The 19,158-nt window shown below is 42.9% G+C and overlaps 1 protein-coding gene across 1 annotated transcript in view; it reads right to left on the bottom strand.

Annotated features, from left to right (window-relative positions):
• LOC122796733 (desmocollin-3-like) overlaps positions 1 to 19,158 on the bottom strand; it is a 1,348,840-nt gene that overhangs the window by 601,363 nt on the left and 728,319 nt on the right. The window contains exons 8-9 of the mRNA XM_044065442.1: positions 12,867 to 13,001; positions 9,632 to 9,817 (exon numbers count right to left, since the gene is read on the bottom strand). Coding sequence (XP_043921377.1) covers positions 9,632 to 9,817; positions 12,867 to 13,001 — 321 coding nt within the window. The remainder of the gene's footprint in view (positions 1 to 9,631; positions 9,818 to 12,866; positions 13,002 to 19,158) is intronic.

Genomic DNA, 19,158 nt, shown 5'->3' on the forward strand with positions numbered 1-19,158 from the left:
CACAACCGCAGGTTGGATTTCTGAAGCCGATTCCACCAGGTTTGAAGAGGCCTCGGTAGAAGGCATGTTTTCGGCTGAAGGAAGAACCGCTTGCTCGGTTTCAGCCGAAACCGAGACAGTCGCGGTTGGCTTAACCGCGGTTTCGGCCGAAACCTCGGACCGCGAGTGTCGGTCCTTTTCCTTGCGGTTTTTGGATGATTGTGAAGTCGGAGGATCCGACGGCATAATATAAGCGAAATCAGAGCCAAAAAACTGCTCAGCAAATTCCGACCGACGTCTAAGGGTCCGTCGGTTAAAAGAAGCACAGGCTAGACAAGCTGCGACGTCGTGGTCTGGGCCTAAACAAGGTAAGCAGTAAGAGTGGAAATCTTTATGAGGTATTTGTTTCCCACAAGTTAAACAATTATTCACTTTTTCTGACATCGGCTGAGGCAAGAAAGAGTCCCCAACGGGGTACTTAGCTTTTTAGAAGTCTTCGAATTAGTATTCGGTAGTAGTAATCTCTGGTTCTGACCGACCGGCACTTGCGAACAGCTTCTGCTTCGCCACGCAAGAAAGACTGAGGAAAATGGCGTCGGCTGATGCCTTTATACCCGAAAAACTGCAGCTATGACGTCGGGTGAAGTGCGACACCAGCCGAGGCCAGACGCAGACTTTGGAATCCGGCCGACCGAAGGGCTGCCTGACGACAGGACAACCCATTTGTAAGGACTGCAGATGCATCCTTGAAGGACATCCGCAGGATCCTTAGTCTAAGAAAATTCTTGCGGCATACCGGACTCCAAAAGGGTCTCGGTAGCAGCCTGCGGATACACACCCTGCGAAAGCCCCTCACTGAGGACAGGAGAACTGACGACTCGCTTGATGGCAGCGTTGTCGGCAGTTTTGGACCTGTGCAGTCTGTCTCTGTCTTTATCCTTATGTTTTTTTCAAAAGATCGGTAGTCAGAAGGCTTACCAAAGCCATACTGGAATCTGAGGACTGAGAGCGAAAAGATCTGGCTACAATAAGGCCCCAATGACGTAGAGTTCTGACGTTGAACAAAGCACTAAAGTGACAGCAGGGGATATCATAAACAGGTGATGCAGTAAGAATGGAAGTCTCGGTCTCGGTGTTGTATTTGCTTTCCATAGGGAAGACATTTGTTAACTTTTTCTGACCTTGGTTAGAGCAAGAAAAACTGATCCCCAATGGGGTACTTAGCTTTAGAAGACTTCAACTTCAATTCGGAAACAAAACTCAGGTAGTGGCCGACCGGCACTCATGCGAACTGCTTCTGCTTCGGGCTACTCAGCAAAAAAGACTGACGTAATGGTGTCAGCTGCCTTATTTTATACTACTGACGACCTGACTTCAGTCCTGGAGCAACGGCAACCGACTCATAAATACTACGTCTCTGGTATCTGGGCTTACTGAGGGCTATCCTCGCAGGGATAACCCAAATGTGATGACTGCAACAGTGAAACACGAAGATCATCAGAGACTTGTTTGGGACATCAAAACATAAAAATGTTAAAAATGTACTATGGTACTTTAAGAGCACCAGTCTTGCACAGCAAGCTTGTCATTGAATTCCTGTGGCACACTTGGGTTAGGGCAAAAGAGGGCGGCCACCTCATGTTCAAAGTGTCAGGTGGTGCAATCAGCAGAAGCTGATCATTCTTTAGTGCATTACCAACATCTGAATTTGCAGACATAAACGAAACACTATAGCACTCCAAGTGTGGCAGGCATAAACTAGCACCTACTTGCTACAAATGTAGCAAGCAGTTTGCTACAGTTTAGAAAGGGAGAAATTTGAGACAGTGTATCACCAGCATTTAAATTCTGGTATTTGTTGTCAGATCTGAAGCACTTTAGTGCTCATGTGGGGTGCAAAAAGTACAGTTTTGTACCTACCATAAATGTAGATGTCCGATAGACATGCAACTGCAGTCATAACATGTGGGTTGTCCTGCCTCAGGCAGCCCTCGGTCGGCCGGATTCCAAAGTCTGGGTCCGACGTCGGCTGATGTCGCACTCCTCTCCGACGTCAGAGCGGCTGGAGTACATAAGCATCAGCCAACGCCATTTTCTTCAGTGTTTCTTGCCCCAGATGCCAGGTGCCCTCCAAGGAAGGCTGTAATCAAATTGAAAGACAAAAACAGGATTCCAAACAAATAAATGAGCCATAAAACAAATGCACCATAACAGATATCCCCAGCTAAGAGTAACAGGGATAGGAGTGGACCCTAGGCATAGAGGGGTATGGAGGGAGGGAAAATCCGACTGCAGTTGCATGTCTATCGGACATCTACATTTATGGTAGGTACAAAACTGTACTATGTCCTTCAAGAATGCAACTGCAGTCATAACATGTGGGTAGAATACCATAGCTTAGCTGGGGGAGGAGGTATGCTCTAGGAAAGAGATGGTGTGGCAATCAAACCCTGCAGGACCGCCGAAGCAAAGCCTGCTCTGGATCTGGAATATAGAGGGAGATTGTAGTGTTTGGAGAATGTATGCATGGAGCTCCATGTAGCAGCTTCTAGAATGTCCTTCGTAGGCACCCCTCTTAAGAATGCTGTAGAGGTGGCTGTTGCTCTGGTGGAATGTGGTCTGACATTGGCTGGAACAGTCTTTCCATGAAAGGAATAACAGAATCTGATGCAATGTCCAATCCATTTAGAAATAGTCTGTTTTGAAATTGCTTTTCCTTGGACTGCAGGGGCGTAAGCTACAAAAAGTTGTTCAGACTTCCTACTGGCCTTGGTTCTGTCCAGGTAGTATCGAAGTTGTCTGTGAATGTCCAAGGTATGCAAAAGTCTTTCCCCCTTATTCTCAGGATTGGGGAAGAAAGCAGGCAGATGAATGGCTTGATTTAAAGAAACCCTAGATACCACCTTTGGCATAAAAGTAGGGTTGGTCCTTAATGAAACCCTGTCTCTGTGAAAAATAATAAAGGGTGGTATTGCCATTAGGGCCTGTAGCTCCGAAACCCTTCTTGCTGAGGTAATTGCCAACAGGAAAGCTGTCTTCCATGAGAGAAATTGCAAGTCAACTGAAGCTGCTGGCACAAAAGGAGGTAGAGTCAGTTTTTCCTAAGACAAAATTGAGGTCCCAGGCTGGCACTGGGGCCTTACTTGGTGGCTTAATGTTCTTGATTCCCCTGAGGAATTGTCTTAGTAAGGGGTGAGAGAAAACAGGAGGATCAGTGTTGTATCTAGCTGAAATAGCAGATGCATGTATCTTTATGGAAGAATATGAGAGGCCGTTCTTTAACATATCTGCCAAATATTCCAAGATGAGTGGGATGTTCAACAATGATGCATCATGTCCCTTGCTGGTATTCCAATTGCTGAATCTTTTCCACTTTGCTAAGTAAACCTTTCTGGTGGATGGTCTTCGAGCCTCTGTTAGTATCCGCTGAACTTCTTTGGAGAGAAATAAGCTGAAGTTATTTATGGGATCTCCCAGGCTGTTAGCTGCAGTGTCTGAAGATTTGGATGCAGTGTTTCGAAATTGTGTTGAGTCAAAAGTAGAGGCCACTGGGGGAGGGCCCACCTCCTGGAGTGACATATGCTCCGTAGCAGTGGGTACCAGTGTTGTCTTGGCCAATCCGGAGCTATTATGATTCCCTTGGGCTTCTCAGCTTTGATCTTTAGTAATACTGAGGTCATCAGTGGCAGAGGTGGGAATGCATAGATTGCTAGGGAGCTCCAGTTGAATGAGAGGGCATCTATTTTCCAAGCTTTTGGATGGTATGTCCTTGTGCAAAATTTTGGTAGAAGATGGTTGAGGTGAGAGGCAAATAGGTCCACTTCTGGCTTGCCCCATGTCGAAGTGAGTTGTCTGAAGGCCTTCGGATGTAACCTCCACTCGTGTGGATCTGTGAAATTCCTGCTTAGGCTGTCCGCCAACACATTGTCTTTTCCTGGAACAAACTGGGATTGTAACTGGATGTTTAGGCTCAGTGATTTCTCCCAAAGCTGCATTGTCAGTCTGCAAAGGGGGTAAGAGTGGGTGCCCCCCTGCTTGTTTATGTACCACATCACAGTGGTGTTGTCTGTCCGTATCATTAAATGGCCTTGCTGGAGTTGGTGTTGAAAAACCTCGATGGCATGCATTACTGCCAGCATTTCCTTTTGGTTTATATGCAGATGTGTTTCCTTTGGAGACTATTGTCCTTGTATACACCTGCCTTCCATGTGTGCCCCCCCATCCAAGGTCTGAGGCGTCTGTAGTCATGGTCTGTGTTATCTGTGGTTTTCTGAATGACATACCTGTGTTTTCCTGGCTCACCGAGGCCCACCATAGGAATTCCTTTTGTAGGCATGGAATGAGTGGTATGATTGTCTCCAAGTTGTTGCTGTGTTGGAGACCAAATGCTTTTTAGGTACCATTGAAGCTTTCTCATGTGTAGTTTTGCTAATGGAACCAGTAGAATGCAGAATGCCATGTAACCCAGGGCCTGTAGGAATCTCCTTGCAGTCATCTGGGTGAGTTTTGTTAAACCTTTGAAGTAATGAGTTAACTTCTCTTGCTTGTCTTCTGTCAGGTAAGCCATCTGAGAGGCTGTGTCTAGTTTGGCTCCTAAGAAGATTATTTGCTGGGATGGCTGCAGTCTTGACTTTTGGAAGTTGACTGTGTATCCCAGAGCTTGAAGTAATCGTATGACATAATCCAGGTTTTTTGTCAACATCAGTTTGTCATCCGCTTGTATGAGGCAGTCGTCCAGGTACGGGTAAATTTGTATCCCCTGGATCCTGCAATGAGCAATTACTGAAGCCAGGCATTTTGTAAATACTCTGGGTGCAGTAGATAAGCCAAATGGCAATGCTGAGAATTGATAATGCTCTGGCCCTGCAAGAAATCTGAGGTATCTTCTGCAGCTGTGTCTGATAGTGACATGCAGGTATGCCTCCTTGAGGTCCAGAGTAATCAGCCACGACTCCTTGCCCAGCATGGGAAGGAGTTGCTGTAGAGTCAGCATTTTGAACTTTGGTACTATGAGAAAGGTATTTAATGCGGACAAGTCCAGTATTGGTCTCCATTGAGATTCTTTTCTTGGAACAAGGAACAGTCTTGAGTAAAACCCCTGGTCTTGTTCTTGTTGTGGAACTCTTTCTATTGCTTTCATTCGAGTCAGCAGAGTGATTTGCTTGATAGCCTCTGCCCTCTGATTTTGTGGTAGGTTTGGCATGCCTTGTTTTCTTGGTAAGGTATGAAAATGAAACCTGTACCCTCGGTCTATAATGTCCAAAATCCATTTGTCCTTTGTCAGTCTGTGCCAGTTTTCTGCAAACAGAGATAATTTCCCGCCCAAGGGAGCTTCTAGTTGTTTCCCTGGTAGGCGGTAGTAGAGGAAAGTCATCGAGTTTGTGGTTGTTGGGCAGGTGAAACCCCTGCGTCACTTCTTTGGTTTCCTGGCTGCCATTGTCTTCCCCTGTAAGGGCCTCTGTATTGGCCTCTTCCTCGGCCACGTCTGTTCTTACCCCTTTGAAACTTTTCTGGATTAGGAAAGGACCAGTTTTTTGAAGGCCAATTCCTACTGAATCTGGGGGGGGTTGAACCTGGAGGAAATCTTTCACAGTCTGAACTGATTTTGCTTTTTCTTCGATGGTCTTTAACACATCCTTAACATTTGCACCAAAAAGCTTGTTCTTTTCCAAAGGTGCATCCAGCAGTTTTGCTTTTACATGATCTGGTAGAGGTTGATCTTTTAACCAAGCATGTCTACGAATCACTGCCCCTGTCATAGCTGCCCTACATGAAGCTTCCAGTGCATCATATCCACAGTGCAGGAAGTGATTGCTTACTTGCTGAGAGTTATGTACAGCTTCCTGCAAAGTCTTCCCGTCTAAAGGATCAGGAGAAGCTAATGTTTTTTGTAAATCTTCTAAGAGATAATCCTGATATTGTAACATATGAAAAAGGCAATTTAAAGCTCTCATAGATAAGGTAGTGGATGTGTAAACCTTTTTGCCCCATCTCTAATGACCTCGCTTCCCTGTTGGAGGGCAAAGGATTTTTTGAGGTGGAGGCTGAAACTCCTTTAGGCCCCTGTGAAATAGTTTCCAAATCAGCAGTATGGGCCCTGAATAAATGGGAATGAGTTTCTGGGACCCTGTAATACCTGTCTGGCTTGGCTGAAGCAGGAGGAAGAGAATCAGGGGTAGCACTAGAGTCAGAATACAAATCATCCAGAACATCAAGTACAGGAGGAATAGCTAAGGGCCTGTGCTGAGGCTTCTTAAGGAAAGTCCTAAAGTGTTTCCTAGAATCAGAATATTCCTGACCTTGCCACTTGAAATGTTCCCTCATGGTGTGCAGAACTTCCCCAAAAGAAATATCCTCAGGAGGGGAGGCCGAAGGGATGGAATCTTCTGCATCCGAGTCCTCATAGGTCTGGAAGAGCTCTTCCTGGCTATCAGAGTGGACAGAGCCCTCAGAATCTCCATCTGAAGGAGTAGGGTCAGAGGGTTCAACCCGGGGCCTTTTATCAGGAGGAGGCTGGGATGCTCTCTCAGGATGGGCCTGTGAACTTCTAATCATGGAAATTAAATCAGCAGCCATGGACATAATTTGTGTCTCCGGAGTCGGCTGAGGTAAGGATTTAGAAGTAATATGCTTTGTTTTGCTGGATGCCTTAGCCCTAGTGTAGGCCTTAATAGACATGGCCATAGGAGGCCTGGCAGCTCCACGTGCAGGAGTGACCTTGTCTACAGCAATGGTCTCGGGCATTTCCTCGGTTTCGGTATCCGGAGGAAAATCTATAACTGGCGGAGTAATGTCTGGAATCGGAGTCGTCGGTAATGCGGTGTCTTCGGTTCGGAGCGGTGGAGAGACCATCTCAGAGGGAACCGAAGCACTCGCGCTAGGTTTTGGCGTGGAGTCGGTGGTAGACGCGGGCCGAGGATGTCTGTCCCGGTCTTTTCGCTTTTTGGGAGTTTGCGATGTCGGAAGATCCGACGGCATGGTGTAAGCAAATTTATCGCCGAAAAAATCTTCAGCGAACTCCGCCCGGCGCCTGAGAGTGCGCTTGTTGAAGCGAGCACAGGCCGAGACGTCGTGGTCTGGGCCCAGGCAAGGGAGGCAGTAAGAGTGGAAATCCTTATGAGGTATTTGTTTACCACAAAAAAGACAATTGTTAACTTTTTCAGTAATTTCTGACATCGGCTGAGGCAAGAAAAGGTCCCCAACGGGGTACTTAGCTTTTTGATGACTTCGGTATCGTAGAATACAGGAGCTGACCGACCGGCACTTGCGAACTGCTTCTGCTTCGGGCACCGCGCGGCAAGAAAGACTGAAGAAAATGGCGTCGGCTGATGCTTATGTACTCCAGCCGCTCTGACGTCGGAGAGAAATGCGACATCAGCCGACGTCGGACCCAGACTTTGGAATCCGGCTGACCGAGGGCTGCCTGAGGCAGGACAACCCACATGTTATGACTGCAGTTGCATTCTTGAAGGACATCATGAACAAATACTATGAGCACATACCAAGTGCTGCCAGTTAAAGTAGTTGAACAACTGAATGGTTTGCTTAACTGAATTTTTATTTCACCTGTTGTTACACTTTTGATTCTGTTAATGGTCAAGTCAGCCAGTTTATGTCCAGTCAAAAAAACTACTGCTTTTAAAGAACTGGCGTCTGTGGCTTAGAAAAAAATATATATTGTACTGATCCCACTTACATGTGACCTGGGTCATGACTGAAGAGAGCCTCTGAACCATTTTCACTTACAAGATAAAAATGTTCTTGATAGCCTAATCAACAAGCATTCCATAACAAATTATTTAGGACGCCTATATGACAGATATTCTGTCCTTGGATCTACTTGACTGGTGGAGAAACAGTACCTTCTGACGGAAGGAAAACTCTTAACTGGAAATTTCTCAAAAAGTCAATCCCTTGTAGGTCTCCAATCAAAATGTTAGGCATGTCCACGGATTTTCAGAACTCAGGGAGAATGGTTGACCATTTGAGAGTGATGAATGGCTGTTGCAGGTGCCTGATAATTGGTGTCCAGCCTACACATATGAAACTCATTGGAGGTCTATGCAGCAGTAAGAAACTAACACAGTCGTCTACTTCCTGAAGGATCAGGACAGCAGAGGAACTTTCAGAACTGGGCAATGGACCAGGGTGCATAAAGCATAACATCACTGGGTTTGTCATCCTAATGTCTTGGCAGAACTGTCATTACAATGACCTCACACTCCCCTCCCACAGTTTGATTAACTTGCCATCTTTTGCATCCATTCCATTTCTCTGTGTCTGCTTTCATGTTTGTGCATCTTCCCACATTTCTCTTCTTGGAAACTTGACTTCAGACTGATAATCAAACCATAGTCTCCAGTTTCTTCTAGTTTAAGCAGACCTTCAAATTCTATCTGCAAACAAGCATCTTGTTTTTGAAAGTAGCACAAAAGTGAAAGAAAGAGACCTGATGCTCCTATTTTAAGCAAAGAAGGTGCTGTACGAAAACATCTTTTGGAGAATTTTCCTCACACACATGCACATGGGCTAGTTACATTTTCAAGAGACAGAGGACCTCAGTCTATCCCCCCACCCTTTGCTATATCCTTTTTCTAAGCCAGTGTTATACCCACTGAATTGAAAATCATTTTCTTCCTTTAGTTAACATTCTTTATATTTTCTGAAGTGGAGGAATTTAATTATGGTCGCCATCAACAATGTCCCTTAAATATCAATAAGCATAAAGATGTGGTATCCAAGAAAAAAAAAAAAAAGAGAGATCCATGTAGCCAGGTTAAAGCATTCCGGTACGAAACTGCCACCCATCAATCACTGCATTTTCCCTGAAGTCCTTGAATGGCAATATTATTCCTACTACATTGTGCCTCTTGACCCTTTGATTTGATAACTTGACTTTAGGCTGCAAGAACACTAGTTGGATTCAGTCTGCATGGCTCTCTCTGGACACAGACATTCATGGACCTGTTCAAACCCCAGGCTAGACTCAAAGGCATTTTGAGACAGTGACAACATATGGCTAGTATTCAGCAGATAATATGATCCATTACTTAATGGCTGTAACCCATAAAAACAAAACAAAAAATAAAACAAAAGCAGTACATATTAAGATGTGGGAACAGTAAGATGGCAGCATAATCTATACAAAGTTCATCCCAATGTTGAAACATTAACACTATAAAAGGAATAACACCTCATTTACCATGGGGAGGGCATGTGTTAAGACAACTTGAATTCGTGTGTTACTTCTAAGCTACCTCTGCCTTTAATCATGACTGGAAATTCCCCAGTCGCTTTCATTGACATGTGCAGCCTAACTGAATTTACTCAATCTTCTGCCAAGATTTTAACATGTCTATCACACTCCTGCCATTTTCCTACAGGACATACATACTGCCATATGTTACAAATGGATGGATGGATGGCTCAAGACTGTACATGTACAATCACTAAAAACACAAAAAATATGACTATCTCGGGAGCAGAAAATCATACAGATATTCCACAAACTCCAACATGCAAAACAAAGCAAGGCAAACTGTGACACACACATTAGGAAATTCAGGAATCCAAGACAAAGATAATCATTTTTAACTGCAAGTAAGTTTTTTTATACCCCACTAGCAAGCTGCACTACTTCTGAAGGCCTTACCTTGATAACACTCAATATGCCTTCATTTCTTACTGGATCAGTCTCAATTTTGAAGTGTCCTCTCTCATTTCCACTTATAATCTTAAATTTGGCCCTCCAGTTGGATGAGTTTATTAAATCCTTGTCATCCACGGGGATTCGCAGAATCTGGACATTTTGTGTATTTTCAGACACATTACAAGAAAGCTACATTGGATATGAATGAAAACGATTATTAGCCATAACAAAAATGGATACTATGTTCACACAACTTTCTATAGCCTGTATTCAAATTAAATTTGAAAAGCAAAAAAGTAAATACTACAATGATGGCTACAGTTTAAGATATTCAGAACATGCATTAAAATTAACATTATGTTACAAAACATGTAGCATGCATGATCTATTGCTTATGGTTAAAGTCATTCATGTCAGACTACTCAATTAATCCAGTAAAGGGTTGCAATGCACCTGGCGGTTTTTCCTGGCATTCAGTGAGTGCAATGCAGGGAATCCAAGACAAAGCCCTAACTCACTGCAAAATCAACATTCATACCAAGGGGCAATATGGAAAAATGCCAGTTCACCACCATCACATCTTTAGAATTCAACACCCAAATGGGAACCCCGAGATAATCCAGAGGATAGAAACGGCTTATGCAGAATCTACACAGAAGACACTGCAGGAAAAAAATGGAGAACCAAGTACTGCAAGGCTAGAATGCAAACTACTGATTTGCCTGCTGGTGAGAAGACATACTTACATTAAATAACATACTTCCTATCAGAGCTGTACCTGGCTCACGGAGTCTGGTGCCACTGCCAGACCATAGTGCCCTTCCACACTAGGCTGTGGAGAACAAAAGTCCCTTTTCCAATCTGTTGATCCTACTCTTCTAAAGAGCACCAGATCCTAACACCATACTCCCTCTTGCACAGCAATACAGCAAAAAATGAAAAAATATTTTTACTATATAGAACTCTTTCTTTCAATGTTTAGTTACCAATGATCGAGACTGTGGGGGGACTGATACCTGCTTGACTAAAGATGACCTTGCCCCATCCCGAATGCTGCATTTTACACAGACAGACAGACAGACACACACAGTATGTATGCAGATGTGTGTACAACTAGGTGTGTGTGTACGTGTACATACACGTGTAAAATATATACACGTACACACACACTCCGATATACACACACTCACCACTCGGACATATGTATACACACACACACACATTATATAGCTATATATATATATATATATATATATATATATATATATATATATATCTTTATATAGATATACACACATATATATGTGTGTATGGCTCTAATTTGACCCACTGAAAATTACGTTTTAACAAAACGTCATCAGGTGAACTCTTTCACAAAAGTGCATTTTTTCAAAAATGCACTTTCACGAAAGAGAAATAAACTGAAAAGAAAAACAAAAACAAAAAAGCAACAACACTAACCATGTTTATGCAGGGGGAGCAAGCCCCTCTGCCCCCCCCATCCCCCCGCTTTTACATTCTCACTCCGAGATCACGCTACAGTGAGGAAAAGGGAATATTCTCTTATCCCTGCTGTGCTGCGATCTAAGCAACAGCACTTTCGCAAAAAGGAGTTTGCCTGAGTATGTTTCGTTGAAACAATTTCAATGGGTCAAGGCAGACCCATTTATTTTATATATATATATATATATATATATATATATATATATATATATATATATATATATATATATATATATATATATATATATATATATATATATATATATATATATATATATATACACATATATATATAGATTCACTTCATAATCTCAAAATAATGAAATCTCGAATTTCAGTATCTCGAGACCATGAAGCAGAAAATCCATAAACCTGAAACCCCAGAAGCGCGAAATTTAAAATCGCGACTTCTACACTTAACATACCGCAGACACAAACATACACCTCCCTACACATACACAAACACCTACACTTCATACAAGCAGGGGGGGGGAAGCCACCCTGCACCCCCCATACCTCTCCTACTTAAATATATTAACTCTGAGGTTGCACTACACAGACAAACACACAAAAACACCACCACACAAGTTACAGTCCCCTTACACACACACATAACACTAACAAAACACACAGACACTATAGCCCCTACCCCAAACCCGTAAAGCACAAACCCTTACCTAGATCTCTAACCACCCACTCACACACCGCAACACCAGAACCGCTAATTCAATATCTCCGAACTTTGGGATTTTGAATTTCACGCTTTTGGGGTTTCGGTATTCCGCACTTTCGCCTTTCTGGTCTCAGGCTACTGAAATTCAGGATTTCAGTAGGTATGTGTATATATATATATATATATATATATATGCTGCCCATACACAACACAGTACAAGTACATGTAATATACTGTTACTTTGTTACTTCATTAAAACGTTTCCTTTAACTGAATAAGTGATCCAATTCTTTGTACCACTATACGGTTATAATATATTCCAAGAACTAATGTATTTATTACCACAAATATGCAAATCTATTCTATGCTAAACTGCGACATTACTGTCGCAGCTAGGGAGTACAATCTTCTGGAACAAGAGCATCACAAAGTTGACTTTCAGATTATATGCGTTGGTAAAACGGTTTTCCAGTGGATCACACTGCTACCCAAAGCTGTAGGAAGGACAGAGTTAAGAACCAGATGTCCTAGAAGCAAACTGTTAGTCAATCATGCCCCTATGTGTCAAGGATAATCATTTAAGTATACTTAGCCTGTCACTATGAGTTAGGAACAAAGCAAAGTTAATGATGCATTATTTTGCTAAAAAGGGCATCCTGAAGACCCTTTCCTCTTACAAAACAGCAAGTCAGAGGAATGTAGCAAGGGGTTGCAGCCATTTGCTACATTATAAACGTTACTGTCCTAAACTCTTTTAATGGGTCCTTGACTTTGAGAGGACATTTTTTAGCCCTCAACTTCAATTGGGGGAGGGGTCAGGAGTACCATTTGAGACACTGTGCAGGTTATTGCCCAGTTCACCAACCAACTATGCAGCAGCTCTGTTGCTGTAAATACACATATACAGGTGTAGGGGACAATTAAGAACGCAAAACAACCAACTTTAATCTTAAGTCATCGAGAATTCTACAGCTTCAACATTAAAGTGAATCTAAACAATCAAAACTTGCAAAAAGTTAAAAGACCACATTCCAAATGAAACATTTAAGAACAGAAACTTACAGATGCTGACAAGAAAAATGGTAAGTTGTCATTGACATCTGAAACTGTGATGACTGCAGATCCAGTAGAATAACGACCATAGTTTGCCCCATCCATATCCCGTACTTCGAGAATAAGTTCATGGGTACCTTGTACCTTTAATATTCAAAACAAATTACAAAATGAAAAAGTATTAACACATCACTGAATACAATACACACAAGGACAATGCATTACACTTACTGTGCAATTCAGTGTAACAGGTTATACTGCATTTACACAATATATTTATTTATATGCTTGAATACATTCTAAAATTCTCACAATGAATGACAAGCAAGGCAAAGGAAATCCTAACGGCAATGCAAACAACTGCCCAACGCAGAATGACATACTCCTGAAATAAGGTATGAAAGACAGATACTGTCGCAGCAAAGTGCATTTTAGACAAAGGCAGACTGCGTATTTTTCCTAGCAGAATTTGACACATCTACCACCTGGACAAGGCAATTTTATACTCTGGAGACATTTTTTTTGCAGGGCGGGGGTCTGGTAATGAGTACATGGAATTCTTTTAAATGGACTGTATTCAAATCCACAGAGTTGTTTGTGCATAACAATACAATGGAGCAATTATTCTCTCCCTTGTCAAGAAAATTCTGAGATTATATACATTTACAGAATTAATTTCACCAGTTACCTTGGGTATAAAAGATGGACTATAGCATAAGGACACTATCCTAATGAAAGGCCAAGCAAGTAGAACTGATTTATGAAGCTTGAGATTCAGATGTGATGACCACTAAATTTTTTTTTCCAAGAGACACCCAGAGGAAGGATAGCTTTTTTTTTTTTTTAATAACAAAATGTGAGAGTACCAAGATGGTACAGAATCCTTGATAGGTGAAAGAATAAAAAATGCAGCTCTGAGGAAGGAATTGCAAACTTTTGAGGAAGACCCAGATATAGGGTTAGCCCCTTGAATGAAATTACAAGTTGTTGTTGGGTTACTCTGTAAAAACGTGTGACAGGGGCACTGATAAGACAGAAGTGGAGGAGTACCGGGAACCACAAACTTCACAGTTACTCATACAGAAACAGACACTTACTTTTGTTTTTCAAGTAACAGGTAACTGGGCAAATGTATGGATGTGGACCATCCTATCGGGGAAAAAAGGGTCAGAAGTGACCATCACACCAAAAGATGAGGCCGAAGAGAAAACAAAACTTGCAAAGGATAAGTGTATGACCTTGGTATTGCTCAGCCTAACTTATGGAATGAATATCAGACTCAGATAAAATGGATGAGAAGAGCAAAAGAATCCATCTCTGAAACAATTCCATGGAGGACTCATAAGGGAGTATAAGCTGTTGTACTTGATGTTGGTGAGAGATGCAAAGTACAGTTTTGTGCTTACCATAAATGTAGATGTTCCGAGTGTATACACTGCTGCAGTCATTACACTTGGATTATCTGCCATCAGGCGGTCCCTGCAGTTGGCCTGAGTTCCAAAGTCTTGGTCCGGCGTCAGTTGCTGTTGCTTCTTCCCCGAAGTCAAGAGCGGCAGGGGTATACAAGATGCAGCCAATGCCATTTTCTTCATTTTTTTTTGCACCAGATGTCAGGTGCCCCAGAAAGGGAAGGCAATACATATTGCTAATAACACATGCATAGAAATATGAAATATCTTAGCTGCAAGCAAATACACCACATAGGTAGTGAAAGATAGAAGGTATATATATATATATATATATATATATATATATATATATATATATATATATATATATACACATATATATATATATACACACATATATAGAAATCCCAGCTAATGAAGAGGGGTAGTAGGGAGGGTAACCTAGACTGCAGCAGTGTACACACTCGAACATCTACATTTATGGAAGGTACAAAACTTTACTATGTTCATCGTGTTACACTACTGCAGTAATTACACTTGGGTTGAATCCCAAAGCTGAGGTAGGGTGGCTGGCTCTATATAGGATTAGGAGTGGCTATGAGCCCCTGTAGAACTGCAGAGGCAAAGCCAGCTCTGGATTTGGAGTATGCAGATAAGTGGTAATGCTTGGTAAAGGTGTGCACTGAGCTCGAAGTTGCAGCTTCCAAAATATCCTTTGTTGGTACTCCTCTAAGAAAGGCTGCTGAAGTGGCTGCTGCCCTGGTGGAATGAGGCCTAATGTTACTAGGCACGGTTTTTCCATGTTGTGTGTAGCAGAAACTGATACAATGTCCTATCCACTTTGAAATGGTCTGTTTTGAAATAGCCTTTCCCTGTGATCCAGCAGCATATGATACAAATAGCTGCTCAGTTTTTCTGAAAGCTTTTGTTTTGTCCAAGTAGTAACGTAACTGTCTGTGGACGTCCAATGAATGAAGCAGTCTCTCCCCTTTATTTTGGGGATTAGGATAAAAAGTGGGCAAGTGAATGGTTTGGTTAAGAGCCACACTAGATACCACCTTTGGCATACAGGTAGGGTATGTTATTAAGAAAACCCTGTCTTGATGGAAAATGATGAAAGGTTCCACTGCCATTAGTGCTTGTAACTCAGAGACTCTTCGTGCTGAAGTTGTTGCCAACAGCAAGGCCGTCTTCCATGACAAAAATTTTAATTCTGCCGACGTGGCTGGCTCAAATGGTGGTAAAGTAAGTTTTTCAAAAACAAAGTTGAGGTCCCGAGTTGGTGTTGGTGCTCTCTGGGGTGGTCTTATGTTTTTAGCCCCTCTGAGGTATTGCCGTAGTAAAGGATGTGAAAAAATAGGAGGATCCGTGTTGCAATGAGCTGAAATAGCTGAGGCGTGGATCTTAATAGATGAGAAGTAAAGGCTTTTGTCCAGCATCTCAGTTAAATATTGTAATATCTGAGGGATATTTGGGACAAGAAGGTTTAGGCCTTACACCTGGTTCCAGGTGCAGAATCTTTTCCATTTTTCTGAATATGATTTCCTGGTGCTGGGCCTCCTGGCCTCCAAAATGACATCCATAACAGCTTTAGAAAGTTGTGTTGACTGTTTGTTTAGGTAATCTTCCACGCAGCCAAATTTAAGGTTTTGAGCTGGCTATGTAGGATCTGACTGTTTTGCTGGGTCAGAAGATGAGGAATTTGAGGTAAAATCCATGCTGGGCCTTGAGCCATGTTCTTTAATACTGGATACCAGTGCTGGCGTGGCCAGTCCAGAGCAATGAGGATCATTTGTGGCCTCTCTAGTCTGACTTTTAGGAGTACTTTTGCTAGGAGAGGCAGTGGTGGGAAGGCAAACATTTAGTGCTTTCCAACTGAATGATAGGGCGTCCACTTTTCACGCTTGTGTGTGGTATGTCCTTGTGCAAAACTTCTGTAATTGGTAGTTTAGGGGGGAGGCAAAAAGATCTATGTCTGGGCTCCCCCATTTCTGAGTTATCATTGTGAATACTTGTGGATGTAGTTTCCACTCATGAGGATAGTACAGTTGTGTACACTTACCATAAATGTAGATGTTCGAGTGCCTTCACTGTTGCAGTCATCACACAGTAGGGTTCTCCCTGCTGGCAGGCAGTCCTCGGTCGGCCAGAATGCCAAAGTCTGGGTCCGGCGTCGGCTGTTCAGCCATGTTCCCTGACGTTAGAGTGCCAGGAGTACAAAGCTGCCAGCCGACGCCATGTTCTCCAGTTTTTCTTGCCCCAAATGTCAGGAGTTCCAAAAATAGGTCAAACCCCATCCCCTTTGCAAATACACCTCAGAAGAAGGGTGAAGAAGGAGACCACACAAATGAAAGAGTAAGAATGGACAGGAGGGAGGGTAACCCAGACTGCAACAGTGAAGACACTCGAACATCTACATTTATGGCAAGTGTACACAACTGTACTATGTTCATGGTGTTTCACTGTTGCAGTCATCACTGTAGGGTTGAATCCCAAAGCAGAAGAAATGGAAGGTGGTCAAAGTAGAGGGGGCGGCTAGAAGGCCCTGTAGACTGCAGAAGCAAAGCCTGCCCTAGACTTAGAGTAAAGAGGTAGATTATAGTGCTTAGAGAAAGTATGCACCAAACTCAAAGTTGCAGCTTCCAAAATGTCTTTGGTGGGTTCTCCCCTGAGGAAGGCAGCTGAAGTAGCAGCAACTCTGGTAGAGTGAGTCCTAATTTTTCCTGGAATTTGTTTTCCATGGTGAGTGTAACAAAATCTGATTCCATGAGCAATCCATTTAGAAATAGTCTGTTTTGAAATGGCTTTGCCTTGGGAATTTGAAGCATAAGAAAAGTACAGTTTTGTACCTACCATAAATGTAGATGTCCGATAGATATATAACTGCAGTCCTGACATATGGGTTGTCCTGCCTCAGGCGGCCCTTCGGTCGGCCGGATTCCAAAGTCTGGGTCCGGCGTCGGCTGATGTCGCCTCTTCCCCAACGTCAGAGCGGCTGGGGTATAAAAGCATCAGCCGACACCATCTTCTCCAGTGTTTCTTGCCCCAGATGCCCTCCAAGGAAGGCTAAATTTAGAGAATGGAGAAAAACTCCAGACATGCACAACAGTAATAAACAGATACACCATAACAGATATCCCCAGCTAATTTGAAAAAGGGGAAGTGGACCCAAAAAAGAGGATTACAGAGGGGTAGGAGGGAGGGAAAACCTGACTGCAGTTGCATATCTATCGGACATCTACATTTATGGTAGGTACAAAACTGTACTATGTCCTTCAAGAATGCAACTGCAGTCCTGACATATGGGTTGAATACCACAGCCAAGCTGGGGGTGGTAGGATCTAAGATAAGGATGGTGTAGCTAAAATGCCCTGCAGGACTGCAAAAGCAAAGCCTGCTCGGGATCTGGAATATAAAGGCAGGTTGTAATGTTTGGAAAATGTATGCACGGAGCTCCATGTAGCAGCTTCTAGAATGTCCTTTGTAGCCACCACTCTTAGAAAGGCTGTGGAGGTGGCTGTAGCTCTGATGGAGTGTGGCCTGATATTGGCTGGTACACCTTTTCCATGGAAAGAGTAGCAGAATCTGATGCAGTTTCCAATCCATTTTGAAATTGTTTGTTTGGAAATTGCCTTTCCTTGTACTCCAGCAGCGTAAGCTACAAATAGTTGGTCAGACTTTCTGTTGGCCTTTGTTCTGTCCAAGTAGTAGCGCAATTGTCTGTGTATGTCCAAAGTGTGCAGAAGCTTTTCTCCTTTATTTTGAGGATTGGGAAAGAAAGTAGGCAGGTGAATTGCTCGATTTAGAGAAACCCTGGATATCACTTTTGGCATGAATGAAGGATTGGTTCTTAAAGTGACTCTGTCCTGATGGAAAATGAGAAATGGAGGTACTGCCATGAGGGCCTGTATCTCCGAGACTCTTCTTGCTGAAGTAATTGCCAACAGGAAAACTGTTTTCCAGGAGAGAAATTGCAATTCTGATGATGCTGGCCCAAAAGGAGGAAGAGTTAATTTTTCCAAGATGAAGTTGAGGTCCCATGCAGGCACTGGTGGTTTTCTTTGAGGTTTGATATTCTTTATCCCTCTTAGAAACTGTCTTAGCAAAGGATGTGAAAACACAGGTGGATCACAGATGTATTTTGCTGAAATTGCTGAAGCGTGTATTTTTATGGAAAAATATGAAAGGCCATTGTGAAGCATTTCTGCCAAGTATTCTAGTATCTGTGGGATGCTCATTACTGATGCAACCTGACGCCTGTTGGCATTCCAGATGTTGAATCTCTTCCATTTGGCTGAATAAGTTTTTCTGGTGGAAGGCCTGCGTGCTTCCAGTAAGATCTCTTGAACTTTTTTGGAGAGAGAGATAGGAGGAGAAGTCATGGAACCCTCCAAGCTGTCAGCTGCAATGTTTGCAGGTTGGGATGAACAGTCCTGTAATTGTGCTGAGTTATAAGCAGAGGCCACTGAGGCAGGGGCCACGGCTTGGTACGAGTTATGCTCCTTAGTAATGGATACCAGTGCTGTCTTGGCCAGTCTGGAGCTATCAAAATGCCTTTCAGTTGTTCTTCTTTGATCTTCAGCAACACCTTGGTCATTAATGGTAGAGGTGGAAATGCACAGATTGTTAGAGAATTCCAGCTGAAGGAGAGAGCATCCATTCTCCAGGCTTGAGGATGGTGTGTCCTTGAGCAGAACTACTTCAGATGATGATTGAGGTGTGAGGCAAAGAGATCTATGTCCGGCCTTCCCCATGTACGAATTATTTGTGAAAAAATGTCTGGATGCAACATCCATTCGTGCGGGTCTATAATGTTTCTGCTTAAACTGTCCGCCAGAACACTGTCCATGCCTGGAACAAACTGGGATTGCAACTGTATGATCAGTTTCAGG

Source organism: Protopterus annectens, chromosome 3.part0 (assembly GCF_019279795.1).
Source record: "Protopterus annectens isolate FY-2018-M chromosome 3.part0, PAN1.0, whole genome shotgun sequence".
NCBI lineage: Eukaryota > Metazoa > Chordata > Ceratodontiformes > Protopteridae > Protopterus > Protopterus annectens.